At 35.5% G+C, this 12,281-nt stretch overlaps 1 protein-coding gene across 1 annotated transcript; it reads left to right on the forward strand.

Moving 5' to 3' along the window:
* The first annotated feature begins 226 nt into the window (after positions 1 to 226).
* Positions 227 to 11,352, forward strand: LOC133516464 (YY1-associated factor 2). The gene is made up of 3 exons (XM_061849424.1): positions 227 to 1,156; positions 4,609 to 4,778; positions 5,347 to 11,352. The coding sequence occupies exons 1-3, from the start codon at positions 1,021 to 1,023 to the stop codon at positions 5,449 to 5,451; spliced, it is 411 nt and encodes a 136-aa protein (XP_061705408.1). The 5' UTR covers positions 227 to 1,020; the 3' UTR covers positions 5,452 to 11,352.
* Positions 11,353 to 12,281: the final 929 nt, after the last annotated feature.

The following is a 12,281-nucleotide window of genomic DNA, read 5'->3' on the forward strand; positions in this document are numbered from 1 at the left end:
AATTTCCGCCCTAGGAATACCTGTCTTTAAAAAAAAGTGTGGTTATATAACGGCACTTTTTATGTAGCTGACTTTACTTAAGAGCCGAATTTCACCCTCCCATACAAATGGAGTTCATTCTCATTTTAAAACTACGTGTTGAATTGTAATGGAATCTGCACATACAATGACATGAGGTATATCTATGCTTTTAATCAGTTTATATTATATAGCTCCAGCTCATAAAACAAACGAAATAGAGTTAAAAAAATTTTTTTACGAAAAACATTCATTCGCTGTATTTTTGGTTTAGTCTCTGAAGCTCTTCTGGAGCTACATAAACTAATTACATGCATAGATATACCTTATCTTATTGTAAGTACAAAGTTTTAGAGCAATCTAGCTAGTCGTTTTAAAATGAGAGCGTAACTACGTTTGTATGGAGAAACGAGCTTGCTTGTTTCTTAATTGAAAAACAAAAAGACTACTAATTAAAACTGTCTAGGTCCTCGTTAATCGGTCGGTAGTACTAGAAGTAATAATACTACTGTTTACAAAAAAAGACCTGTGGTAGTAGTAAAGTACGTACTAACTAGGTAGGTATTGGTACAGACAGCACTAGAATAGTAGTAGCTAAGCGGGTTTATGCTCTCTTTTTTATTCCGATGCCCAAAACACAAGTTTAGATCATTTTGATACCTCACCCACTTATCTTAGCACTTTAGCAGGCTGACTATACCTATACGATTTTGCTGAATTTTTGTAGATGTACGTCATACAGCGCCATCTATATTGCACTAGAAAAATTAAATTCCGTCGGTAAAGCAGTGCACAATTGGCAAGTGGCGCTTGCTCTGCTTTACCGACTGAGTAATGACGAGCTGTCATGGCGAACCGTGGTGTACGTTTTCGTGCACGATAAAACAAAAATAATGATTCCTATTAGGAATATGTTAAATAAGTGCTTGAAGAACTGCTGTGGTTACTCTAAAGTATCATGATTAACGTGTGCAAGTTATAATTAGACTTAAGTTAGTGAAAATGGACAAGAAAAATGCGATTCGGAGAGCCAAAAGGCCTTCTAAGGTTCTTGAAGAAAACTATTGGGACTGCAGCGTTTGCACGTACAGGAACAATGCAGAAGCCTTCAAGTGCTCGATGTGTGACGTCAGGAAAGGTAAATATGATAGAAGGATAGCAGTGTTATTGACCCTTTGTCCTTAATGTCCTTTTGTGAGTTAACGACCAGTAGTTTCAACATTTCTATGCATTATCGAGCCACGTATGAGTATTTTGCGGTTTTTGCGTCAACCGCAAAGCTGATTCATCTCTGGTACTATGATATATCGAAAAATTGATGTGGAGCTAACCTAAATCTTGTACCTACTTGGAATATCGATTAAAATTTTGTCTGAGGCGTCTAATGTCTAACAAGTCCTAAGTACGTACAATGGAACGCAAGGTATCTGTGTGCGTAGATGTACTGAGGTCTATTCTAGTTTCTAAAACTAATATTGAAGCAAAAAAACGTATTTGTATGAATTTGTACCGAACTCGTTCTGTTTTAAACATTCATACGTACAATAAAAAATCATGACTAATATCTATTTTATTTCACTATGTTTACTTTTCCTCCTAATTTCTTGTTGCACTTAAATTTTATAGCGAATAAAATGTACCGATATCGGTAATGTAAACAAATTCCCTCGTAAATTTAGTTCTGAAATCGGTGGGCATATCGAGTGGCGCCACCATCGCAAATAACCCGACTAAATAAAAGTGCTGTTAGTTGCATTGGCGGAACTGTATAAATGCGTGTTTTTAATTTGGTCGGGTGCTTAATGCATTCATTGACCCCGGGTGACGTTTCGCAGGTAATGTAGGACACAAGTTCACGTATGCACTTGTTAGTTTTATTTTCTCAGACTTCGCAGCGGAGTCAAGGCAGCGTTAGTGTTATTATTTCTATCTATTTGACTAACAGATGTTTTTTTCCATCCTGTCCACCTGGAAAGTGACTTAAGCCACATGATTTTTCAAAGAAAAAATATATTGGATTCAACTTTATACCTACGGCTGAAACACGGCAAATAAATTATACTTACTCTTTATTGTGCACCATACAGTTAAAAATAGACAGGAAATGAAATACATTTAAAAGCTAGGTAACAACAGGCGGTCTTAATATCACTAAGAAGCGAATCTCTTCCAGACGTCTTATATTACTTAGGTATATATTTTTTTATGACAAATTTTAATAGGTACTTATTTGTTAGTTTCGATTTTAAAATTTCTAAGTATGAGATAGGAAAAACGTCTGCCGTTTTTACTGTTTTTAGAACTGTACCCCTAGTGTAAATTTGATCGACATCATAACGTGACGAACGCGTTTGCGTTAAGTCTCATTTTGTATAGGATTTTGAATTTCCAAAACGTCCCGCTTGGCGCGCTCTTTCTAAATCCAGTACAAAATGAGACTAAACGCAAACGCGTACGTCATGTTTCGAAATCGAATTTATTTACACTAGGGGTACAGTTTAGGTAAGCTACTCTGGATTCAGCTTCGTATGACGGAATCAGATATTTGTATTAATGTCCGACCGGAAGGTTCGGCTTTTCGGCAATTTCGGTATATAAGTGTCCATTAGTGTTCATGGGCGGCGGTAATCGCTTACCATCAGGTGATACATCTGCTCGTTTGCCTCCTCTACCGTAAAAAAAATAAAAAAACATGTTTCGGCCGAAACTGAACCTTCGGTCGAAACATGATTTTATATGCCGAAATTGCCAAATACTGCCGAAACCGAAACTTTGGTGTGACACTATATTAAATGAAAGCTACTTCTACCGATGTTCTATACAAAGTACTTAAGCATCAAGATCGCGGCAAACCGCAACTATGAATATAGGTACCTACTTAAAAAAATTAAAATTTAATCTGTTTATTTCATACCAAAAAAAACATGCATTTTTCTAACTTAACTACTAATCTTAACTTAATTCACTGTGCAGTGTTTGTTACATATATACGGCACATTATTAGAGTGATCGCGTGCTAACACTCAGTAATGATCAGATATTTATATAGATACTTTCCTACCGGTATCCTACACAAAGTAGGTCTAGGTACTCGAACCCCGGGATGGTAATACGCTATTCTGAGTAGGTATTACCTACCTAATTTACTGTGGGTAGGTATACGGTACCTTACTTAACCTTATTAATTAGCATTATTATACATCGGGGTTTTTGGTGCGGGAATGTTTTCGTGAATTTATGACTTTGTTTATTGTAAAATAATTACGAAACTATGAATTAAAAATAGACAGTAAGCTCCAAATGCGCTTAGAAATATTAAAATAGTATCGGTTTTTATAGTTTTTACCTGTTTTTTGGCTACAGTAAAAGATTCCCGCACCAAAAACTTCGGTGTATGCTTATTAGATATGTTTGCGTGCTAACACAACTATGATGATCATATTTAGGGCCGCCATATGAAGAAAGGAAATATCCTCACATCACTCTAAAAACCTTCACATTTTCTATAAGTACGAACTTAAGGAGGTAGTGGACGGACGTCTCCACCTTAATTAGGCCTTTGTAAATAGAAGTTTTTATACAAGGTATGTTTTCGAAGCAAAAAGCGGCCCGAATGGCAAGGGTTCTCTTACTCAAGCGTAGTGGGATTATTTTATTAAATATCTTATTCCAGAATCTTTCGCAGGCCACTCGATATTCTGTAGCATAAGTTTGATTTTGGGCAGAGGAAAAGGAAGGTTATGCTGCATAACCTTCCTTTTCCTCTGCCCAAAATCAAACTTGTAGCTCGCTTCTAGTGGTTAGTCGAGGTGTCAATAGATCGTGTCATTCACGACCACGCGTTGACTCGTAATGTCATGTTATGAAAGGTTAGATTTGACAAGTCTGCGTGCCATCACGGATGACATGAACTAATAAAAATCCTAGCACTCACCAAGTCCTCCCGCAATCATGTCAGGGGAAATAACCCTAATCCTATAAATAATACATTTCTACCGGTGTCCTCTACCAAGAACTAAAACACCGGGATGGACGCAGTGGGCTATTATTACACCTAATTAACTGTGCAGGCATGAGAAGGTATACAGTACCTTATTAGATTGTTCGCGTGCTAACGCTGATGATATTAAACCTTTATTAAATGCGCTATGACGAGTACTTATACTATTCACTGTGCAGTATATACGAGTAGAATACAGTATTTTATTGGACATGTTCGCGTGTTAACACTAACGATGTTAATCAGACATGGGTAGACCAAACTAGATCTGCCTAGTTCTAATCGAAGATACCTCCTAATATTAAATTATTTTAACATAGCTTTGGTACAATAATTTAAAACTTCGTTTTGAGGATATAAATCTAAACTAAATCTTGGAATAAAAAGTAGTAGTAGTATTTAAAAAAGATGCGTTAGAAAATGCAATTTCGTCAGTATTTCAATGGTGGAAGTTACAGACAATCCTGAAAAATAGAGGGGACCAAAAACGCATAAAATTTAGCAAATAATTCCTTCCGAATTCCCGAGTCGGGAGTCCCGACAAAATTACTCGGGAAGAATGTTAGGTAAACATGACGTGGTATGTTCAGGCACATCGACCCGAAAGCCGCGTATCAATCCGGCGCTGGTGGCGGCGCAGGCGGCCGGCACCGCCCCCACCAGCTCACAGAAGAGACCTCGCTCCGCCAACTCGCTCAAAAAGAAGCGGCGACCCCCTCGCCTCAGCAACGTCGACCGCAGCTCCGCTCAGACCAGAGAGGTACATACTCGTACTGTCTATATACCGGCAGCTTACAGAAGAGACCGCGTTCCGCCAACTCGCTCAAAAAGAAGTGGCGACCCCTTCGCCTTAGTAACGACGACCGCAGCTTCGCGCAGACCAGAGAGGTACATACTGTCTATACTTGCCCGTAGTCAGGGTCAGCTCGCAGAAGCGGCCGCGTCGCGCTCCGCCAACCCGCTCAAAAAGAAGCGAAGACCCTCCGCCTTAGCAACGTCGACCGCAGCTGCGCTCAGACCAGTGGATTCGTTCAGAGAGCATAATATATCCTCCAGGACTGGTGGTATATTTGGCTGACCAGTGTTATGGACTCCGGTTTCCGCATACTTAAATACCGGGCCATGTATGGTAATTAACGCCTGTAAGATACCTAGCTGATTTTTAAATCATTACCATTTCACCATTATCGTTTCAAATCCATATAAAAACCAATACTTCCTACTGCTTGGCACCAATAAGGAAATCCACACGTCTGAACTATTTGGCTACCACCTCTGTGCAACGTATCCAACGAAAACGAGTGTTACAATATATTCTTTCTCACCAGGTAACAGTAAGCGGCGTAACTGTGGTGATCACAGAATACAAGCCCAAGAAATCAGTCTCTAGTAGCTCCAGCGACGTGGAATCCTCCAACGACGCGCGTCCGTGATGTTAAGGTCACTTCCACAAGGTTTGGCTGCTGTTAGGTACTTAAATAGTTCTCGGTGGAAAATCTCATACCATACCTGAAGGCTTTTTGTACTACATGTAGTACAAATTCGTAGCTCTCATGAAGAATGCTTTTAAAAACTTGTACCTACTTATATTTCAGAGGTCATGGTCACTGTCCTGTTAAGGGAAGTTCGAAATACAAATATGAAACGGGTTTTTGTGTTCACTTGTTTAAATAAATATATTTTTTATTGTCCAAAACGTAGATGGTACATATGCAGTTGGAGCCCTGGAGACTGCGTTAGTTTACACTGTGTTGGAGCCCAAAAAAAAACAACTTTCGCTTTCCGAGTTTATTAATTTTGAATGACAATAATTTTTTGTGCGTAACTCCTATTAATACTAATTTATGAGCATTACGTGTACGTTTGTCATGACATGTACTATAATATGTCATATTTTTTTATGATAATAATTTCAAGAATCGAAACGGAAAAGCATCACGGTCTCCGAAAAAGAATACACGTAAATGAAAAATTGTGTACACTAGTTACTTACATTTCTCTTGTAATCCTCCGAGGCCCTATGAGTCATGATTCAACACGCTGAACGAAGAATTCCATACACATAGACTATGTCTAAGTATCCCCCGACGTATTTCCAGTTCGCTGTTCCGCAGGAAATATTGCAAGATTAATAGACTCTCAGCTTTTATACCCGTCGTCAGTGTTATTTAAATAATACAAAATAGAGGTTTTATACGCAACTGCGCCTTCAGATCTTTTATTGTGAGTACGAAGTTTTTAAAGATGACGATTTTTAGTTTTCCATATTATGTACTTTATAAAGTACATTTAGTAAATTAGATCGAACAAATTGAAAATTTGCACAAAGTTGCTGAGGCTTTCAAATTATCTTTACGTAGGACGTAAACCGTAAATTATCACTAAAAATCTAAACATAACTATTATTTTTCTAGTAATATTTTCATAGTGTTTCACTTAAGTGGCGAATCGGTGTTTTTATAAAAATGTTTGTACACATTAGTATATTAGCTTACTCAAACGCCGTTAACTTTCTTATTAGGTACGTTACATTTTTTTAAATGATACACTATGTGGATATCTTTTGTTTTATGAAATATAATAAATATACATATTATTGTGAGAAAAATCTCAATTGTTTTTTTAATAATTGAAAACTTTGTAACAAAATACGTTTGAGTTAGCTATACTAAATGGGAGCAAACTATTGTAGAAATGCTCAAATGAATTTATAGAATGTATTTAAGAATCGCGACGTGGGAAGTGTATATATTGGAAGACCAGCTGGTCACTGCCAAAATGTAAAATGCTTGTATATAATCGATTTGGACTAATTGGAGTCACTGACGAGAAGTGGCGCTGAACTAGGTAGGCTGTCAGTGTCAATTTATCTGTCAAATATTTTAACAATACTACGTAAGTGGAATTGTACTTCATAAGGGATAAAAAAGCAAAAACCCAAACGATCATTAAAATGCTGTAAATAATCGATTATCGGCAAATACTTGTGCATAATGTATATTCTTTTTGCATTTGCAATTGAATTGACAGTTAAATTTATTGCTGCTTGTCTTTTTTCGTAATTCAACCATAATAGGGCGATCATTCATTAAATATGACTGAGAAAGTAGTTGCTTGTATAATACACTCAATGGGGTTGGCAACTGTCAAAGGTTTGCATAGATGGCGCCATCATAGCTTGCCCCTGTCTCTAGTTTTGTTCTATGAGATTTGGCTTAAAGTACTGGAATCCAGGTCAAAAAATTCCAACAAAAAAAACAAGAATTTGACACAATTCTAGGGATTGACAGGGCAAGCTATGATGGCGCCATCTGTTTAATACTTCGACCGGCCAACCCCATTGAACTGACAATTTTGACCGATCATTTTGGAAAAAATACACGAAGCAAATTGACGGTTAATGCCGATAAAAAAGGTTATATTTCCTATGGTATTTTTCGTGAAATCTATGTATTTAATGCTGATCTCTTTTTTTCTTTGAGCATTTAACCGACTGGAGACGCCTTGTCTGTAATTTTCTGGACAAAACATGCTGATTTTTGCGGGGGAGGGGTACGTCAAATGTATGGCTATTTGTATGTACAATAAGTATGACCATTGGCCATGGTTTTCGACAGAGGGGTAAGCTCTTGAAGGCGACACCGGTTGGATAAATGCTCTAAGCTTTTTTTATTACTGGAAGGTTTTTATGTACAATAACTATGACCTGAGTATGACCATTGGCCAAGGTTTTCGACAGAGGGGTAAGCTCTTGAAGGCGACTCCGGTTGGTTAAATGCTCTAAGCTTTTTTTTATTACTGGAAGGTTTTTGTCTAAAATGTATGAATTCTTTGAGTAATTTCTAACGTTATGTATCTTTTTTTAACTAATTGGTTACTCATGTATTCATGTACATGTAAAATCACATTGTACCTACATTTATTTTCACAAGATGAGACGTGTATTTGGAATATGTATAAGCTTATTAAAAATCAATTGCTTTAACTACAATTATTTTAAATTATTGTCATTAAAATACGCACAATTGAATTAAACTGTTGATACATGTTATCACAAAATTAATTAATTGATATTAAATTAATGAAAATGTAATTAATATTTTTTAAACGTATAATGCATCACTTGACAATTTCTACATTATTTATGTAATATTTTCAATTTGCATATTTATTATTGGTCTATAAATAGAAAAAAACTATCATTTTATAGGTAGAGCAGCAATGCCAATGCCTATTTTTATTTACTTGACTGTCGCAGAGGACATTTATGTATTTTTTTTACATAATATAATAGATAACATTTATGTTTTTCTGTTAATACGAGTATTGTAACCTTTTTAAAGACCAGTAAACAGTAACAAGACGTTTTAGGTATATATGTTTTGCCATTGCTCTGATGCCTTGATTTTTAAATAAAAAACAGAACTGAATGTGTTTTAAGCATTATGCCGATCAAAAAATCTAGGCAAATAGATTCTATAAGACCACATGTATAGTGTATAGCAATTAGATGCAGTTTCGTATGTAATAGGTACTTTGTTTTGTCTTGTTTTGTGATAATATGCTGTTTTTCATTATTCCATATTATATTTATATTTAATGCATAGCTAAATAAGTTACCAAAAATCTGTCGGCCCTTTTCTGTGTTCCTTGCGTTTTTTTAAGTATTTATTTTAGCTGTAAGTCTTATAATTTCCCTTAGCTTTAGTTCGTTATGTATTTTATGAACTTTGTAGTAATTAGGTAGGTACCCAATGGTCAGAATTAACGTATTTTCTATGAACCTAACGATCTTGTTTTCATGTAGAATTACCAATTAAATATAATGGTATAAATGGAATTTGACATCAATAATTTGCGATACAATTTTATTTTTAACTCGAAGAATAATATAATTTGTTTACAACCGAAGATTTTATTTGTCATTTACTTAGGGCCTGTTTCACAATGTCCAAGTAAAGTCCTGAATAAGCTACTTTGCCACTTATCTGACGAATAAAGTCATCGTTGGCGTTTCACTATCTTCAAATAAGCTTAACTGCTAGATAAAGTGCTAAGTTTTGCAGGAATAATTATCTGGTAGTTAATTTATTTGTTAATTAGCTATCTAGTACTTTACTTGGACAATGTGAAACAGACCCTTAATGGATTAACCTTACGGAGGTAATATTTTGTTAAGTAATTGGTTTCCTTTGCGCTCACACCCACACCCAATCCAGGGATACACGAAGAATTTTAGGACAATCTTTTGTTTCATTTTCAATCTTTTATGACCGAAGTCGATACAAATCCTTCAAGGCATAGATCAGTAATTGCTACGCCAATTGTTGCTTTATGGTTTAGGAGAATATAATACCGAACTACGTGTTTCGTACATTCTCAGACACAGATCATATTATAGCCAGTAATTAATCGTAATTAATAATTGTTTGTACCTATTAATTTATGAGCATTTTATTTATTATCGTAAACCTAACCACATTTAGGCTATATACTAACCACAGTTTCTGCAATCACATTTATTTTATATTAATGCTCTACTTGTAGGACTATACAAAAATCACTAAAACCAGAAGTATAAATAAAACTAGTCTGGTTTTTTGTATTTTTATATAACTGAAAACACACAATATTTTTTATTAATCGTTCAGCGAAATACGTTGCATGCAAATTGAACCTGTTAAGCGATTTATGAATTTCGAGCGCTCGAAAGTGGAAAGCGGCAAAATGCTATTTCTGGAATACGAGTGATAGAAATTGGGAATCTAGTGGTATTGACTCGATTTCAATTCTATTTGTAGAATTTAATCGAGCGATCGAAATTCAAGGATCGGCCTCCTGTACTGTAACAACTTACTTACAGACTTATGGTGTTTTATTTTTTGTAACGTATTTTGTTGATGATGCTTATGGCCAATCCAATCTACTAGGGATTTGGCAAGAATTATTTCGTTACAGTATTTAACGGGGTGCGTAGCCAACTGTCAATCGTTAACGCTCCGTATCGAACGACACGCAATTGTCACTGTCGCATTAATATCGAAGAGTGATAGAGAGATATGACTACGCTACGCTACGGAGCGTTAAGAGGCCGTTATCGATTTTAGTCGCAAAAATGTCAAATTGTTAGATTTAGCGCATGAAATTGTACACCTTTTGTTAACTATTAGAAATAACAAGTACTGGTTTCTATTAGCATGTCTTGTTATCTTTCATTTTAATAAATCATATTTTTGAAAACAGACTCACTTAATTTTTATATTAAAGGAAACATACAGCATATAATAAAACAAAATGGAAAAACTAATCTAAATTAATTGGTTATGATTTTTTTTCTGATGGACGTTTAGGTAAACGCGCGTAAAGCAGTGATTTTGTCGATCTTATTTGTAAATTTCGTAAAGTTTGTACTGCTAAAACAAATATCCTGTACTTCAACTTTAATAAACTACATTTTTGTTATTATAAATTTGAAGTAGTGTAAATGAAAGTTAAACGAAATCAATTTTCTACAGAAATTACTTCAAAACAAGTGACAATTTCTCTGAAAGTTGACTTAATTTCAACGTAATTTTGATATTTAAACAATCTACAACATCTGCTGAAACTGTTCTTATACATCATTTTGTATAATTTAATACCATAATTTTTTGATGAATTTTTAAAAACTGTCCCTTCTCGTCACCTATTACCGGGGACGCACGCTTGCGACCCCATTATTAAAAGACAAGATAAAAAACGTGCTAATAGAAACCAATACTTGTTATTTACATATTACGTAACAAAAGTTGTACAATTTCAACGACTAAATCTATCAAGTTTAAATTTTTGCTCTAAAATTGTTACCGGGCTCTTAACGATTGGCAAGTGGCTAAGCGTAAGCACCCAGTGCATTTTATCAACTTTAAATATTCAATTTAATCAGAAAAAAAGTGCTAGTGTTCAAATTGTCAAATCCATAGTTGAGTGGTTTTCAGTTGTCTTGTCTGTTCCCGAAAGTAAGATTATTGGTGATACATTTATACCCACAACTGTGCAAAAACTACGCCGGGACTTATTTTGGGAATTTGGGCGATGTAAATCACAAGTAGAAATTAGGCTCCGGTATTTTTTCTTTCGGGTACAGAGCAAAAAAAAGTTCTTTTGTCTGTATGTGACCCATTGGTATTGGAAAATGAGCTTTGTCTATGGTTTGTATTCGCTACAGATAACATATTTTTGTACGAATAGCGTAGTGGCTCCGGTTTCGATACAGTTAACCTAATTGTATGTAATGTTAATTATTTCTAAGTATGTATCGATGTACGGTCCTGTATATAAAGATGTGGAATTTATTGTGAATTGTTTTATTTTTCACGATGGGGCAGAGACATTGGTCAAATGATAAATAAATAACTTAAGGCCCCCAATACAAAAAAAATCCCCGTTAAATTTGAAATCAATAGTGAAGGAATAATGGTTGAATTTCTTTTGATCTGCAATCGAACGGAACACAGAACAACCAAAGAAATGCAACTCTGTTCCAAATTTCATATTGAAAATGGTTTAAATTACATTGAAGTAGGTACATAATTAGTACTATGGGCAGGACCGTGGGCCTTACAAGGAAAAACTCGACGATAATAGTTATTTGTATTACCTACAAGGGGGCAAAGTTGTTGTTTCACCGCTCGTGCTAATATGGATACCCGAGCGTGCGAAAGATTCTATCATTGAACCACGATCGTAGCGAGTGGTTCGAGATATGGAATCTTGAGCGTTTCGAGGATTAAACAAACTTTGCCTTCGAGTGAAACACAAAATTGTTCACCACACCAACGCGAGGAAAATACTAACCATGAGATAACAAATAAATCGAATCAACCAGCTAACATGAGGAAACAACTCAAAATTTGCATTTGATTACTTTGCCCCTACATGTGGATAAAATGCAACTTTCTCATTAGTTTTTGAACAATCAAGATGGCCTTTACCTGTTGTGTGGTGAAAACTAGTTTTTTTCTATCTCATTTGACGTGCTGCTTCGGTTCTGTTTTTATGTTCTGTGTTGTTTTACGAGTACGGGCCAATGTGTACACTGAAAATCAGCGTCGCAACACTACTGATGTGCTGCGACACATGCTGAGTGTTATCCTTTTCTGGAACCACCCGCAGCACTGTAACTTCTACTTTACCTAGATTTAAGTCTATTTTAATGTTGTTGTGTATGTGTGTTTCGAATAAAAGCATCATTCATTCATTCATTAAGCGATAGGTATAGGTG

Source organism: Cydia pomonella, chromosome 3, assembly GCF_033807575.1.
Source record: "Cydia pomonella isolate Wapato2018A chromosome 3, ilCydPomo1, whole genome shotgun sequence".
Classification (NCBI taxonomy): Eukaryota; Metazoa; Arthropoda; class Insecta; order Lepidoptera; family Tortricidae; genus Cydia; species Cydia pomonella.

What these genes read in the sequence shown, in the direction of transcription:
- LOC133516464 (XM_061849424.1), top strand. Translation starts at nt 1,021, where the DNA reads ATGGACAAGAAAAATGCGATTCGGAGAGCCAAAAGGCCTTCTAAGGTT. An exon ending in GATGTGTGACGTCAGGAAAG is followed by an intron (nt 1,157 to 4,608) that starts GTAAATATGATA and finishes TGGTATGTTCAG; the next exon opens with GCACATCGACCCGAAAGCCG. An exon ending in GCTCCGCTCAGACCAGAGAG is followed by an intron (nt 4,779 to 5,346) that starts GTACATACTCGT and finishes CTTTCTCACCAG; the next exon opens with GTAACAGTAAGCGGCGTAAC.